The following is a 13396-nucleotide window of genomic DNA, read 5'->3' on the forward strand; positions in this document are numbered from 1 at the left end:
ATATATATATATATATATATATTCTTTTAGTTGTAGATGAACAGTTATTTATTTATTTAGTACCAGGAATTAAACTCAGGAGCACTCGGCCACTGAGCCACATCCCCAGCCTTATTTTGTATTTTATTTAGAGACAGGGTCTCATTGAGTTGCTTAGCTCCTTGCTCTTGCTGAAACTGGCTTTGAACTTGTGATCCTCCTGCCTCAGCTTCCCAAGCTGCTAGGATTACAGGCATGCACTACTGTGCCTAGCTTATTTATTTATTCTTAGTTGTTGATAGACCTTTATTTTATTTATTTATATGTGGTGCTGAGAATCGAATCCAGTGCCTCACACACCGGGCAAGTACAATACCGCTGAGCCCAGCCCCAGTCCAGGCTTATTTATTTTTATGTGATGATAAGAATTGACCCAGTGTGCCTCACACATGCTAGGTAAGGGCTTTACCACTGAGCCACAACCCCAGCCTCTGCTATTTGTTTTTAATGGTGGTTGTTTATTTAGTGGCCTTTCTGAAATAATTCTGTAACTTCTATATTCTTTGACATATATGTCCATGCAAGTCTGTGTTCAGTTGTCTTCATGCTCAGCTAATTATTGGACCGAGATTTTCTTAAGTGCCTAGAACCAATGAGTCTATTGGTCTTAGCTCCGGGACTGTGAGTACATACTGGGGTATGATTTCAGCTCTCAGCCAGGCAGTTTACAACTCTTTTTTCATTTTGTACTGGTATAGAGCCTCAAGTTTAATCAATAGTATTTAATACTGAGACTTCCTGACCATGCACACAATTCTGAGTGTACACATAGCCCTGAGCATATGAATGGTCTTCTAGATTCCCAGGAATATCTTAGAACTTTCCAAAGCCCCTTATGGATGTCAAATTCCCCAGTATTCCTTTTAGACTTTTTAGTTAGCCTGTTGTTGGCCCCAACTATTACCTGCCATCACAAACAACTGCAGTGTTAAACAGTTGCCTCTCATTATTTTAGACAAATGCCTGAAGGGAAAAGCCTGTTTGTACTCAGCAAGCTCCAGTCAGATCAAATAAAGATAATTGGTTTTTTTTTTTTTTTTTGGTACTGGGAATTTAATCTAGGGGTACTCTACCACTGAACCATATCCCCCTCCCTTTTTATTTTATTTTATTTATTTTTTAGTATTTTTTATTTTTATGTGTTGCTGAGGATTGAACTCAGTGCTTCACACGTGCTGGGCAAGCACTCTACCATTTGCCATAACCCCAGTCCCCAGCCCTTTTATTTTTTATTTTGATACAGGGTCTTGCTAAGTTACTTAGGGCCTCACTAAGCTGCTCAGGCTGGCTTTGAACTAGTGATTCTCCCAAGTTGCTGGGAATACAGGTGTTCACCACCTCCCTGGCCCACCTCTTGGTTTTTGACAGCAAGATGACATCAGATTTTTGATTCCCTCTGCCATGACCACTCTAGGTCACTTTGGCCCATACTGACCAGTTCTAATTGGAACCTGTTCTTACAGATTTTATTTCTTTTTATATCTATTTTTTATTTTTTTAGGTGGACACAATATCTTTATTTTATTTTTATGTGGTGTTGAGGATCGAACCCAGCGTTCCGCGCATGCCAGGCAAGCACGCTACAGCTTGAGCCACATCCCCAGCCCTCTTACAGATTTTAAGGTTGTAGGAAATTATCCTTCTCCCTCTGAATTGTCTGTGTAAGGGTCACAAAAGTCTCACCCTTCAGGGTAACTTGTGTTCCTCTTATAAGGATTATTTTGAGCCTGCATTTCTCCTGCAGTTTATAGGTAGTTTGGGATCTTCCAGGGACCCACCAGACTAGTCAAGTAATGGCAGTTTTTTATGAATTGGGCTTTGAAGTTGCTTCAACCCCATTCTACTCTCTAGTGGCTACCAAGCTGCCAGCTTTCACTGACTGCAAGAAGTTGGTTTTCAAGGCTACTGTGGAATCAAAGAGGGGGTAAGATGAGAAAAGGATAAGGTAAAATGCCATAAAACTCACTGTTCTTATTGAGATTCAACTATTTTTCCTGAATAAACACTCTCCTTATTGCTGCAGGCCTTTGTTTAATTTTCACAGCTCTCAAAAAGCAAATCCACTTTCTCAAACATCCAACATTACAAATCTTTTAGAATTAGCAGATCCTCTACCTTTGAAATACACCCAGGATGCCACCCCTCCTCACCACTTTGTTATCACTCATATAAGCCACTGCTGTCTTGTCACTCATTTTCTAAAAGTACTATCTCCTTACTTTTCCTCAGACTGCCAAGCCTGGACTTTGCTATGGTCCAATATGGTTTGAGTGTGTCCCTTAAAGTTCTGGTGCTACAATCTTGATCCTCAGCATAGTGGTACTGAGGTGGAAAAACCTTCCAGAGGGGCAGCTTAGTGGGAGGTGATTAGGTCATTGGGGGATATCACTTTGGAAGAAATGAATATAGTTCTTATGGACCCCAGCAAGTTATTAAAAAAATAAAAATGCAAGCCTGGTCCCTGAATTTCTCTGGCTTTCTATTGTACCATATGATCTCTTCTGCATGGTTCCTGCCATTGTGGTGCCATCTGCCATGACACCATAAGTATAGGCTGAACAGATGGGACCTCCTGATCTTGCATTTTTGGTCTCCAAAACTCTGAACTAAGTAAACTTTTTTATAAGCACACAGATTCAGATATTTTATTATAGCTTCAGAAAATGGACTAAGTCCCATGTTCAAACCTTTTCTTTTTTTTTTTTTTTTTAAATACCAGATATACACATGGTTCATTCTCTTTTTTCCTTTAGGTCACTGCTCAAATGGTACCTACTCAGAGATACTGACCAACTAACCTACACCTCACACCCTGTCACTCTATCTTCTTTATCTTACCTTGTTTTCTCTAGCACTTATAGTATCTGACATGTTCTATTTGCTAATATGTATTATCTGTCTTTTCACATTAGAACATAAGATCATAAAGACAGGGACTCTTGCCTAACATATGTGAGGCACTGGGTTTGATTCTCAGCACCATATACAAATAAATAAAATAAAGGTCCATAGACAACTTAAAAAATGTATATTAAATTAAAGAAAAAAAAAGACAGGGACCCTGTTTGTTGTGTTTATAGTATCCTCAGAGCCTAAAATAGTACTAACTCAAATTTGCACTCAGTACATTCTTTTTTTTAAAGAGTGAAAGAGAGAAAATGAGAATTTTTTTTAAATATTTTTTTTTTAGTTTTCGGTGGACACAACATCTTTGTTTGTATGTGGTGCTGAGGATCGAACCTGGGCCCCACGCATGCCAGGCAAGCACGCTACCACTTGAGCCACATCCCCAGCCCTGCACTCAGTACATTCTAACAGAATGTAAACCAAATACTTTTCATTTGCTCTTCCAGATCCACTCTCTCCATTGGTTCCCAGTATCCTGTATGGACAATATCAGGTTATTCCTTTGTCCTCTGGCTTCCGCTCATGCAGAGCCCCAGTAAGAGTTTGAAGGAAGGAAGGACAGTAAGGCCAAGGTATTTATTTTCCAGGCTCTTCTCTGCCAAATTGCCTCAGGTTTACCCTGTTCTTGGATCCCTGGAAGATCATTACCTCTACCAAGGTGATCATATCTACATGGAGTCTAATCTTTCTAATAACTCCAACCTACACTTTTGCATTTTGGCCTCAGGAGTGGAACAGCTTATCTGTTGTTACTACCCGCACATTATTGTACTATCTGTGTGATTCCCCATCCATGCTCAAATGGTACCTCTCAGAGATACTCCCCTGACCATCACCTTGGAAGAAATGAATATAGATTTTATGGTTGTAGGGAATTATCCTTATCTCTCTGAATTCCAGGATCTTGTCTGTGTAAGGGTCACAAAAGTCTCACCCTTCAGGGTAACTTGTGTTCCTCTTATAAGAATTATTTTGAGCCTGCATTTCTCCTGCAATTTATAGGTAGTTTGAGTGGGATCTTCTTTAGATATTTTTTAAAAATATTTATTTTTTAGTTATAGTTATTTAATAAATATTTAATAAATTTAATAAATATTTATTTAATAAATATTTACTTTTTAGTTATATATTTTTAGTTATAGTTTATGTATGCTGAGGATCAAACTCAGTGCCTCATGCATGCTAGGCGAGTGCTCTACCTCTGAGCCACAACCCCAGGCCCCGCATCCATATCTTTATAGGTAGATTTTTTCAAATTATCCTAATTTCTGAGTGATATCTGTTTAATTTGGGATCCTGCCTGATACAAATGAATAATCCTAAGAATAACTCTATGAATAGACACTATTACTATTCTCATTTTATAGAAGAGAACTGTGAGGACCAGAAAGGTTAAGAAACTTTCTCAACATTTTACAGCTAGTTAGTAATAAAGCCAGGGTTTGTTGTTAGGGGAAAAAAAAATGGAAGGATAGTTTTATAATATCAAGATAGGGGAGGATTCCTACATAAGAATAAAAAAGCATGCTCATAAAGGAAAAGATTGAAAGAACTGAAATTCTCTATGTCAAAAGAGTATAAAGTGTTGGGCTGGGGATGTGGCTCAAGCGGTAGCACTCACCTGGCATGTGTGCAGCCCGGGTTTGACCCTCAGCACCACATACAAAACAAAGATGTTGTGTCCGCCGAAAACTAAAAAATAAATATTAAAATTTTCTCTCTCTCTCTCTCTCTCTCTCTCTCTTTAAAAAAAAATTAAAAAGAGTATAAAGTAGATGTGGGGATACACACATAAAATCCTTGGCTTGGGAGGCTGAGGCACAAAGATCACAAGTTTGAGGCCAGTCTGGACAATTCAGATAGGATCCTATCTCAGTGGTAAAGCACCCAAAGTTCAATCCCCAGTACTGCACCAAAAAAATAAAAATAAAAATAACAATAATATAAACGTTGGGCATAATTGTGCATGCCTGTCATCTAAGTGACGAAGGAGGCTGAGGTAGGAGAACCACAAGTTCAAGGACAGCCCCAGCAACTAAGCAAGGCCCTGTATCAAAAACAGGGCTAGAGTTGGGCACATGCCTGTAATCATAGTGGCTCAGGAGCCTAAGACAGGAAAATCGTGAGTTCAATGCGAGCCTCAGCAATGGCAAAGTGCTAAGCAACTCAAGGAGAACATGTTTCTAAATAAAGTACAAAATAGGGCTAGGGATGTGGCTCAGAGGTCGAGTGTCCCTGAATTCAATTCCTGGTACAAAAAAAAAAAAAAAGAAAAAGAAAAGAAAAGAAAAACCCACCAAGGCTAAGAATCTAGCTCAGTGGTAGGAGGCTTGTCTACCACGTGCAAGGCCCAGACTTTTATTCCAAGTTCAAGAGATGGGTGGGGGTGTAATGGGGGGGAGTGGAGATACCAAATTATAAACAAACTGAAGAGATAAATCAGATTAGAAGGTATTTGCAACTCATATAACAAAGGATTAATATATAGAATATGTAAAGAACTCATTATGAAATCTATATGAAAAGCACAGCCAGGTGTGGTGGTGCACGCCTATAATCCCAGTCATTTGGGAGGCTGAGGCAGGAAGATCACGAGTTCAAAGCCAGCCTCAGCAATGGCAAGGTGCTAAGCAACTCAGTGAGACTCTGTCTTTAAATAAAATACAAAATAGGGCTGGGGATGTGGCTCAGTGGTTGAGTGCCCCTGAGTTCAATCCCTGGTATCCCCCACCAAAAAAAAAAAAAAAAAGAAAGAAAGAAAGAAAGAAAGAAAAAAGCACAAATAAAAATATAAAAACAGGCTGGGCTAGGGTACAGCTCTGTGGTAGAGTGCTTACCTAGCAGGTGTGAGGCCCTGGGTTGGCTCTCCAGCACTACAAAAGAAAATAATGTAAAAGACTGGGCAAAAGATAAAAAGGAGGGCTGGGGATGTGGCTCAAGCGGTAGCGCGCTCGCCTGGCATGCGTGCGGCCAGGGTTCGATCCTCAGCACCACATACAAACAAAGATGTTGTGTCCGCCGAAAACTAAAATAAATAAATAAATAAATATTTTTAAAAAAAGATAAAAAGGAGAATTCATAGAGGAAGAAACTCACATCACTAAAGAGCATGGTGGCACACATCCGTATAGTTAGGAAGCTATTACACTAGTGAGACACTATGGTGGCTTGACACTGGGAGGTGACAGTAGAGATAGATGAGTAGAGGAAAAAAAGTAGAGGAATCGAGGATGAGCCTTGGGTTTTGTTTGACTAGTTGAAATGAGGATAGCTGTGAAAGGAACAGATTAGGAGACATGAGGGAGGAAAGCAAGACTAGAAGGAGTGTATAAACATACTGTATTTAAGAAACTGCAAACAGCCAGCAAAGTAGTGCATACCAGTTTAATACCACAAGCTCAGGAAGCTGAGGCAGGAGGATCTCAAGTTCTAGGCTAGCCTCAGCAACTTAGTGAGGCCTCTAAGCAACTTCATGGGATCCTGTCTTAAAATAAATAAAAAGGGCTGAGGATGTAGCTCAATGGTTAAGCACCTCTGGGTTTAATCCCCAGTACAGAAAATGAAAGGAAGAAACTACAAACAAGCATGTACAGTTGGAGTTTATAGTGATTGGACAGAGGAAGAAAGTGGTGTGAGAAAGTACACTGAAAAGACAGGCAGGAAAAAAAGCCTTGTGATAATTTGGTTTTTCTTAAGAATGGCCTTGTTTGGGGCTGGGGTTGTGGCTCAGCAGTAGAGTGCTTGCTTAGCATGTGTGACACCCTAGGTTCGATTCTCAGCACCACATACAAATAAGTAAAAAATAATTCATCAACAACTAATAAAAAATATTTTTTAAAAAAAGAATGGCCTTGTTTACCTCCAAAAGGTGTCTGGACTTTATCTGAAGTCTGTTCAACCCCTGGAAGTCTCTGAAATATTTTAAGTCTGAAGGTGATTGATTAAATCCATATTTTAGAAAGAGAATTAGTTAACAGTAATAGAGTTTGGATTGAGGACGAGAAGTGTTGAAGCCAGAAGACTATCCTCCCCCCACTCCCAGGCACCAGGGATTGGTGCTCTACCACTAAGCTATACCCCAAGACCTTTCTATTTTTTTTTCTTTTTAAAAATTTAAGACAAGTTGCCATCTGTAATTTCTCCTATCTAAAACACTTCTTCAGGGCTGGGGTGTGGCTCAGTGGCAGAGCACTTGCCTAGCATGAGTAAGACCCTGGGTTGGATCCCCAATACCATAAAAAAAAAAAAAACTAAACAAAACTTCTTCTAATGTGTCTTTTCTCAATTTCTTTAAAAAATTTAAAGATATTTTCACTAGATAGATCAATCTGGGTTGACAAGCATTTTTTCTTTTGATACTTTCAAGATATTACTCTAAACACTTCTGTGTTTCTTCTGAGAAGTCTGCTATAATCCTCGACTTTGTCCCTCTGTATGGAAGGTGACTTTTATCTCTAACTGCCTGTAAGACTCAATATTTTCTCTTCATCTTTAATTTTAAGGCATTTGAATATGATGAAACACTCTTTTTTAAAAAAATAACTACCCTTCTTGATGTTCTCTGAGCTTATCAGGTCTGTGATTTGTTTCTGTTATCTTTCATTAATTTTGGGGAATTCTCAGCCATAATTATTTAAATGTTTCTTCTGACTCCTTTCTTCTGTCTCTTCTACTTCTGGGATTCCAGCTACTTGTATATGTCTAACAGGAGTTTAACTCCCTTTATCCCTTTCTGATCTTTGTGGTGTTGTTTCCATGTATTTTTCTTTTACATATTTTACAAATCCCATGATACATTTGTATCATTAATGTTTTAAAGCATTTAAAAATATTTATCTATTTTCTACATTCTCTCCTGCAGTTATAATCATCCATCTGGGCTCATTTTCCTGATCTAAGGATGCCTTCTTTAATCTGAAAAACACTGACAATGAATCTGTCAACCTTTGTTTATTTGAAACATTGTTATTTCATCTTTGGTTTTGAAGGGTGTTTTTGTGTGCAGAGCTGTCTAGCATGCCAGAGATGTTCTTTTTACACTTTAAAGACTTCATTCCACTGTCTTCTGGCTGCTGTCGTTTCCCATTGAAAGTCATCTGTAAGTCTTCCTGCCATTCTTTGAAGAAGTGACAATGTATCTTTCCTCTCTGTGTCTTCCTCTGTTAAGATGATCTCTATCTTTTGTTTTCAACAGTTTGTGTGTAATTCCCTTACTTGTGGTTTTCCTTATTTTTTAATTTTCATGGGGTTTGCTAAACTTCCTGTATTTGGGGTTTACTTCTTTTCCTTGGTTTAAAAAAATTTTTCACTCTTTATCTCTTCAAATATTCTTTTTCCATGCCATTTTATTTCTTCTTTCCTTCTGAAATGACAATTGCACCATTGCCATAGAGAAAAACCACTCTACTTTCATTGTATCCCATGTGCCTTTCTTTGCCTCTTTTCTGAGTTTTCCATTCTTTTGCCCTTCTCCATGCTTCCAACCTATCTGAATATTTCCTTCTGGCCTATTTTTCACTAACTATCTGTTTAGCTTCATTTTTTAAAAATTGTTTTTTGGTTGTTGATGGACCTTTAATTAATTAATTAATTGACTGATTGATTAATATGTGGTACTGAGAATTGAACTCAGTGCCTCACATATGATAGGCAAGTGCTCTACCACTGCCACAACTCCAGTGCCCTGTTCAGATGCATTTAAACTGTTATTAAGTCACTTAGTGAGTTTTTAATTTTAACTTTCTTTTTTGGGGGTTCCCCAACTTCTGAGCATTGAACCCAGGGTCTTATGAATGTTACAATGTTCATTTGAATGTTCATTTGACTATGTTTATAAATTTCAAATATCTGTTGGGTTCTCCATCTTTTCACTCATTTTGTCCATATTTTTTCATGATTTTATTTAACACATTAATCCATTAATTTAATTCCTCATATATTAACTCCAGTGTCTGGTACATTTGTGGATTGCTTCTATTGTGTGGGATTTTTTTCTATTGATTATTGGTTACATTTTCCTGTTTATATGTATATCTAACAATTTAAAATTTTTGTCATACATCATGCAATAAAGAAAATAGAAGATCTAGATGAAGATCTTCCCATTCCTCTGTTAATTAGAAAAAAAAATTTAAGACAGAGGGGCTGGGGTTATGGCTCAGAGGTAGAGTGCTCGCCTACCATGAGTGAGGCACTGGGTTCGATCCTCAGCACCACATAAAAATAAAGATATTGTGTCCACCTATAACTAAAAAATAAATATTTTAAAAATATTTTAAGACAGGGGCTAGGGCTGTAGCTCAGTAGTAGAGCACTTGCCTAGCAATGTGTGCAGTACCACAGAAAAATAAATAAATAAAATAAAGTGTCCATCTACAACTAAAAATAGTTTTCAGGGGCTGGGATTGTAGCTCAGTTTGTAGAGTGTTTGCCTTGCATGTGTGAGGCACTGGGTTCAATCCTCAGCACCACATAAAAACAAATAAATAAAATAAAGGTATCGTGTCTATCTACAACTAAAAAAATTTTTTTTAAAAATAGTTTAAAAAAAAATTTAAGACAGGGGCTGGGGTTGTGGCTCAGTGGTGGAGCACTTGCCTCGCACATGTGAGGCACTGGATTCAATCCTCAGCACCACATAAAAAAAATAAAATAAAGGTATTGCGTTTTCAGAGAAATGCAAATTAAAACTACTCTAAGATACCATCTCACTCCAATAAGAATGGAAGCCATTATGAAGTCAAACAACAATAAGTGCTGGCAAGGATGCGGGGAAAAAGGTACACTCATACATTGCTGGTGGGACTGCAAATTGGTGCAGCCAATTTGGAAAGCAGTATGGAGATTCCTTGGAAAGCTGGGAATGGAACCACCATTTGACCCAGCTATTCCCTTTCTCAGACTATACCCAAAAGACCTAAAAAGAGCATACTACAGGGACACAGCCACATCAATGTTTATAGCAGCACAATTCACAATAGCTAGAATGTGGAACCAACCTAGATGCCTTCAATAGATGAATGGATAAAAAAAATATGGCATTTATACACAATGGAATATTATTCAGCACTAAAAAATAACAAGATCATGGCATTTGCAGCAAATGGATGGCATTAGAGCAGATTATGCTAAGTGAAGTTAGCCAATCCCTAAAAAACAAATGCCAAATCTCTTCTCTGATATAAGGGGGTGACTCAAAATGGGATAGGGAGGAAGAGCATGAGAAGAAGACTACCACTAAATAGGGAAGAGAGGTGGGAGGGAAAAAGAGGGAGAAGGGGAGTTGCACGGAAGATGGAAGGAGAACCTCATTGTTATACAGAATACATATATGATGTTGGGATGAGAAAAAGAAAAAAAAAAGTGTGTCACATTAGATTGGGTAGAGAGAAAGGAATGGGAGAGGAGGGGAGGAGTAAGGAGGATAGGAAGGGCAGCAGAATAGAATAGACAATATGATTGATGTATGTACATTCCATGTATGTATTATATGTCAAAATACATTCTGCTGTCATGTATAACTAAAAAAAAATAAAAATAAACCGTATGGTTTAAAAAAAAAGGTATTGTGTTTATCTACAACTAAAAAAATGTATTAAAAAAATTTAAGGGCAAAGGCTGTGGCTGAGCAGTAGCGCACTTGCCTGGAATGTGTGAGGCACTGGGTTCAATCCTCAGCACCCCATGTAAATAAATAAAAAAAACAAAGGTCCATTGACAACTAAAAAAAATATTTTTAAAAAATCATTAAAAAAATTAAGACAGAGTCTTATTAAATTGCCAAGGTTGGCTTTGAGTTTGTGATCCTCCTGCTTCAGTCTCCTGAGTAGTTGGGAAGACTGGCATGCACCACCATACCTGGCACCAGCAGATATACTAAACAACTTTCTGATTTTCAGGAGGCAGTATAGTACAGTAGAAAGAGCATAAATGCTTTTGAGTCAGATGGACATTAATTAAAATTTTGGCATAACAAGTTATCATCATTGATGGATTGAATTGTGTTCATCCCCAAATTCATATGTTGAAGTATTAACTCATTGTATCTTTTTTTTTTTTGGTTTAATTATTATAAGTTGTATTTATTTATTTATATATATATATATATATTTTTTTTTTTTCCTTTTCAATTGGCACATAGTAATTGCACTGACTCATTGGGGCACAGTGTGGCGTCTTTTTTTGTTTTAGTTTCCCGCTCTCCCACCCACCCTGTCTTAAGATGAGGAAGGCTTGAATTTTAGGCATTTATTGAAAACTTGCGCATGCCATGTAAATGGATTAGACCCCTTAGCCTGCACACCAACTTCCCACACAAAGCCGTCCACTGAACCAAGAGGCCCAGCAGTCTTTGGAGAAGCTGCAGCCTGACCCGTCTTCTCCACCATCGCCCAGGAAGGATGAGAAAAGGCAAGTGGCGAGCCGACTCACAAACCCATGCTTGGGCCGGTGCTTTCCTCTTCTTCATCTTTTATTCCCATGAGTCCCAGGCCAGAGAGGGATCCATGAGGGCTAGTGGTTCCTGGCAGGAGGATGACGCAAAGGGTACCCGGGCTCAGGCTTCGGTAGAGCCTTCCAATCTTGCGGCTCCAACACCAGGCTGCACTCTTTGCGTTTTCCACCTTTAAATTCTGCAAGGTCTCCCGCTCCGAGGGAGGAGGTCTCACTCTCAGACCTGCGGGCCTTCTTGATTCAGGTGGTGAGCTCCTAAGCCACGTGTGCAGGTGCCTGGGGGTTAGGGCCTGCCTGCCTTTCAGCTTCCAGTCCTTGCCTGTGAGGACATGGAGGGCCCTCTGGGCATTGCCAAAAGTTTTGAATTTCAGGAAACAGTATTTTTCCTGTCTTCCGCTTTGAGCATCTGGAGGCACGATCACAGCTTCCAGGCCACCAAAGAGGCTCGGCAGTTCCTGAATATGTCCTAAGAAATCTTTACCTACTCCAGACAGATAAATGGTTTCTCGGTTCTCAGAATCTCGTTCCAGCTCCTTAACGAGTGTGTCACAATCGAGAGTGAGTTCTGTCACGGGTCTCTGTACCTTTATGTATACACCTTCCACAAGAAGGCCATTCAAGCACTCGATGGCCAGCTGGGCAGCTTCCAGGACTTCATACTCTATAGAGAGATGAGGCTGATGCGTTTCCAGAACAGCAGTCATTGTACGAACTGGGCCAAAGCTCTTAAACAGCCTCTTCAGAGCACTTAGGTTCCAATCTTTGCTCAATGGCCCAGCATAGATAGTGGACATCTCTGTCCACTTGATCCGCATCCTTCGGTTCACTTCCTCAGTGAGGAGAGGTGAAAAAGGCTCCAAAGAGAACCGAATAACGCTGAAGGGGTACAGGCGCACTTGCCTTCTGGCCTGCTCAAAGACCTCTCTGTTGGAAAGGCACTTAATAGTCTCACAATCTTCAGGAGACGGGAGTTCAATATCGTCTGTCTCTCGGGATACAAAAAGGAGCTTGTGATGCCCCGGATCAAAAGATCTTAAAGCACCTCTGTAGGTGTACTGGAACTTTTCTCTGACATTTCTTGGGTCTTGGGCTCTCCACAGCGCCTCCAGATTGAGTTCTGCGACCTTCTTTGGGCCATACTTGAGAAAATACTGAGCCAATTCAAGGGTCGTGGCAGCGTCCTCTGTGGAATCATGACCGTCCCTTTCCGAACGTTGAATGTCCTTCCCCAATACAGCTTTGGCTAAGAACTTGAGCTTGAATCTTCTGCCCCGCTCTCTGGCATAAAGCAACGAGGTGTCGATAACATATGGATGGATCACTTTCAATGCTCGGAGATCCACGTCTAGGGAATGACCTACCAACACCGCATCAGGAGGAAGCAGTGCTTTTAACCGCCTCTGAACGTCTTTCAGTTTCGTCATCACCGGCTTAAGCATCTCCTCCGTGATCCCCGAATAGCAGGTGGCGTAGTCCACAATCTCCTCATCGGGTTTCACCAACTCATCATGAGACACGAGCCTCCTTCGGCAACCAGTGAGATGCGGGTTAGTTCTCTCCGCTTGGGCGTGATGCACATTTCTCCGTCCAGCCCAAAGAGAGGGCTGTTCTCTGTGACAGACGCATTACATCTGGTAGTTACAAAGTTCTCACAGTCGGGAGAACCTTGTAACGGAAAGTCAAATGTTCTCATTTCCTCCTCTGTCAGAAGGCATCGCAGCAAGCCCACCTTCTGAGAGCCATACTTTTGAATGACCGGGTCATTCTGCAGGTCGACCTTGGGTTTTGTACCGGCAGATGGTACAGATCCTCCCATGGTCTTAGGCAGATATCCAGCCGTTTGGTTTGGTAGCCCGATAACATCAGCTAGAAAAGTAGGTGATGGAGGAGGCAAGCGGAATTTGTGTCTGAAGGCTTTTCGGAGAAATCCAGACTCCAAATAGAACCTGTAGAAGTGGAGTTGACTCATCCCTTGAAGGATGACAACCACTGTTCTGCT

General features: G+C 40.0%; 1 protein-coding gene across 1 annotated transcript; it reads right to left on the minus strand.

The window, feature by feature from the left end:
• Positions 1 to 11372: 11372 nt before the first annotated feature.
• Positions 11373 to 13396, minus strand: LOC308658770 (RNA exonuclease 5-like; the record flags this gene model as incomplete). Its single annotated transcript, XM_081311616.1, is given in 2 exon segments — positions 11373 to 12907; positions 12910 to 13396. Coding segments are annotated over 2 exon segments (1992 nt in total). The 5' UTR covers positions 13367 to 13396.

Source organism: Spermophilus citellus (genome assembly GCF_964194105.1).
Source record: "Spermophilus citellus genome assembly, chromosome: 10".
NCBI classification, from domain to species: domain Eukaryota; kingdom Metazoa; phylum Chordata; class Mammalia; order Rodentia; family Sciuridae; genus Spermophilus; species Spermophilus citellus.